This window comes from Salvelinus sp. IW2-2015, linkage group LG19 (genome assembly GCF_002910315.2).
Source record: "Salvelinus sp. IW2-2015 linkage group LG19, ASM291031v2, whole genome shotgun sequence".
Classification (NCBI taxonomy): domain Eukaryota; kingdom Metazoa; phylum Chordata; class Actinopteri; order Salmoniformes; family Salmonidae; genus Salvelinus; species Salvelinus sp. IW2-2015.
In genome coordinates, this window is record NC_036859.1 from 1689907 (window position 1) to 1693712 (window position 3806).

General features: G+C 47.9%; 1 protein-coding gene across 1 annotated transcript in view; it reads left to right on the forward strand.

Moving 5' to 3' along the window:
* Positions 1-3806, forward strand: part of LOC111979532 (supervillin-like) — a 63746-nt gene that overhangs the window by 3848 nt on the left and 56092 nt on the right. The window contains 3 exon segments of the mRNA XM_070449108.1: positions 1946-2105; positions 2365-2439; positions 2608-2725. Of these exon segments, the coding sequence (XP_070305209.1) occupies positions 1946-2105; positions 2365-2439; positions 2608-2725 (353 nt within the window).

Here is a 3806-nt window from a genome sequence, read left to right on the forward strand (position 1 = left end):
AAGATGCCCAGGATCCCTGCTCATCTGCGTGAACGTGCCTTAGGCATGCTGACACACACACACACACACACACACTGGTGGTAAACACTGGGTGACCTCTCTCTCCCTCCATCAGGCAGCCACTCAGCTAACATGTTGCCTTATTAGGGTTGACTACTTGGAGTGGAGGGCGGCAGGTGGACCCGGGAGGGGCAAGGGTGAGGCAGAGTTAAACATGTAAACATTGCCATCTAAGCCCACGTGGTGCCATTCAAGAGAGACAAATCATGCATTTCCAATATCCAAAAAGACACTGACAGTGTTATGTTCGGTGTGTGTGTGTGTGTGTATGTGTGTATTGCTACACTTTGGTTCTATTTTCATGTTCACAGTGTAAAGCCTCAGTACAGTGTTGTTCTCTGCAGTGAGTCCAATCTCCATTCACTCTCAGTGGGTACCACAATAGGTTAGCTCTAATTTGTCAGGCATCAACCCTCTGGTATACTGTACATCTGCTAATTCAGGAACAAAGACTGCTTCTCAAATGGCACCCTATTCCCTATGTAGTGCACTACTTTTGACCAGGGCCCTATGGGAATATACAGAATATATTCTCTGTACACTGAGTGTACAAAACATTAGGAGCACCTCCCTAATATTGAGTTGGACACCGTTTTGCCCTCAGAACAGCTTCAATTCGTTGGGCATGGGCTACAAGGTGGCGAAAGCGTTCCACAGGGACGCTGGCCCATGTCGACTCCGATGCTTCCCACAGTTGTGACAAGTCGGCTGGATGTCCTTTGAGTGTGGCGGACTATTCTTCACACGCACGGGAAACTGTTCAGCATTAAAAACCCAGCAGTGTTGCAGTTCTTGACACACAAACCGGTGCGCCGGGCACCTACTACCACCTACTACCAAAGGCACTTAAATAACTTGTCTTGCCCATTCGCCCTCTGAATGGCACACACACACAATCCATGTCTCCATTGTCTCAAGGTTTAAAAATCCTTCTTTAATTAACCCGTCTCCCCTTCATCTACACTGATTGAAGTGGATYGAACAAGTGACATCAACAAGGGATCAAAGCTTTCACCGGGATTCACCTGGTCTGTCTAGGTCATGGAAAGAGCAGGGGTTCCTAAAATCCCTATATCGAGAACAGGGTGGCATTTGGGACGCAGGCCCACTGTTTGGTATGGCTGCCTATGTCTGTGTATAAGTTATGGTGTTGGTAGTTGACGCTCCAGATTCGAACTGCTTTGGAAACAGACAGTAGATATTGCCAGAGCAGTAGTGGTAAAACATTTCAGTAAATACAGTACAATGCARTGAGGATAATGAAATGCAGTTCATTTCAGTAGTGATTATAATAAGTACATATAGTCGTGTATACAGGTACAACACTACTGCTGTTATATTGTGYAATCTTCGGTCGATACATTTAATTAAATAAAAACATGATTATGAATGGCTAATAAATAAACAAAATGTACACAGATGATGGTTACACTATGTATTATCATTCCTCCCGTGTCCCTGCCCTGTTTGATGTTTTTATGTTTTAAAGATGGAAGTAGATGCGTGAGCTGGGGATGATGGGCTCAGGGTCCCTCTCCTCGTTAGAGACATCGTGTTGGCGAGACAGTGCGTCTGCCTTCTGGTTCTTGGATCCCGGGCGATGGGCTAGTGTGAAATCGAACCTGTTAAAAAAACAGAGCCCACCTAGCCTGGCGAGCGTTCAACCTCCTGGCTTCTTGAATGGAGACCAAGTTCTAATGGTCTGTCTAGATTACGAAAGGATAAGGTGCCCCCTCCAACCAGTGTCTCCACCCCTCAAGGGCCCACTTGACTACCAAGAGCTCCCGGTTGCCTACATCGTTGTTGCGTTCCGCTGGCGAGAACCGCCATGGTGAGAAAGGTGAATGGGTGCAGTTTCTTGCCCTCCTCGTTTCCGCTGTGAAAGAACCGTCCCTGCTCCGGTGTCCGAGGAGTCCACCTCTACCACAAAGGAAGGAGATAGGATCAGGATGAACGAGGATGGGTCAGAGGTGGAACGTCCGTTGAGCTCCACGAATGCCTTGTCAGCTTCGGGAGTCCAGCAAAAATGGGTCTGGGACTTGCGGGTTAGAACCGTGAGAGGCACTTCCACCACACCAAAGTTCCATATAAAACGGATGTAAAAAATTCACGGCTGTAAAAATTGTCAAACCCGAGGAACCACTGGACCTGCTTGAGTGAGGTGGGATGGGGCCAATCGGTGACCGCCTCAACCTTTATGGGGTCCATTTGGATGCCTGCAGTAGAGATAATGTGATCCAGGAAGGAAACTTGGGATACATAGAACTCACACTTCTCAATCTTGACATATAGTTGCCTCTGCAGGAGGCGTCTCAGGACTTGACGGACGTGCAGTATGTGTTCCGGAAGAGTTTTCAAGAAGATCAGGATGTCGTCAAGGTAAACAAAGACAAACTGATTCAACATATCCCTAAGGGTGTCATTGACCAATGCTTGAAAGACGGCCGGTGAGTTCGGTAATCCAAAGGGCATGACTAAATACAAATAGTGACCACTAGGGGTGTTAAAGGCAGTTTTCCACTCATCTCCCTCCCTGATTCTCACCAGATTGTAAGCCGAGTAACGATTCTTGATCGTAATCCGGTTCAGCCCTCTGTAATCGATGCAAGGACACAGGCCTCCATCCTTCTTACCCACGAAGAAGAAGCCTGCACCAGCTGGAGATGTAGAGGGGCAAATGAAACCTGCCTCCAGCGACTCCCAGATGTAATTGTCCATGACTGCTGCTTAAGGGGTCGAGAGGGAGTACAGRCGGCCCCGGGGAGGTGTGGAGCCGGGCAGCTTTCTTTCTCACTGAAGGCCTCCCAGAGGGCGAAGTATTCGGGAGGGAGAGCGGGGAGAAGTCTTGGTCTTCAATGGATGCAGGAGGACACGGCGAGGCTCTTGGTGGGGGTCGAAGAAATTTAGTCTGGCAGTCCTTACCCCAGTCTAGTAGGTGTCCCATGGACCAGGAGACTAGGGGGTTATGTAGCGCTAGCCAGTGGTAACCCTAGCATAAGGGGGTTCTCATTTTGTGAATTATTGGTTGGTGAGCGGACCCCAAACCTCACAACCATAAAGGGCAATGGGTTCTATAACTGATTCAAGTGTTTTTTGCCAGATCCTAACTGGTATGTCAAATTTTATGTTCCTTTTGATGGCATAGAAGGCCCTTCTTGCCTTGTCTCTCAGCTTGTTCACAGCTTTGTGGAAGTTACCTGTGGCGCTGATGTTTAGGCCGAGGTATGTATCGTTTTTTGTGTGCCTCTCTCTCTCACACACACACACTATCTCTTTCTCTCTGCCTCTCTCTCTGCCTCTCTCTCTGCCTCTCTCTCTCTCTCTCTCTCTTACACTATCTCTTTCCTCCCATGCTATCTCTGCCTCTCTCTCTGCCTCTCTCTCTGCCCTTTCTCTCTTCTGCTTCCCCTCCCTATAGTCTTACTCTATTTGTGATGACTTAGACAAGTGGTATTTCTTGTCCATTATTGGACACTGTCTGAACTATTTCACCATTGTGCTGCATTTTTTAAACCTGTCCAGGTTTCCAACAAGTCTATGCCAGTGTGTGTGTGTACATGTGTGAGTGGGTGTGGTTGTATGTATCGGTCTCTCTGTGTATCGGTCTCTCTGTGTATCGGTCTCTCTCTCTTACCTGCTACACTCCTCAGTCCTCCTGGCACCGTCCTCCAATCCATTTTCAGCGTTTTTATCATCAGGGCTAATTTCTGTCTGTAATCTGATTAGTGGCTCTGAACAGCTTTAGC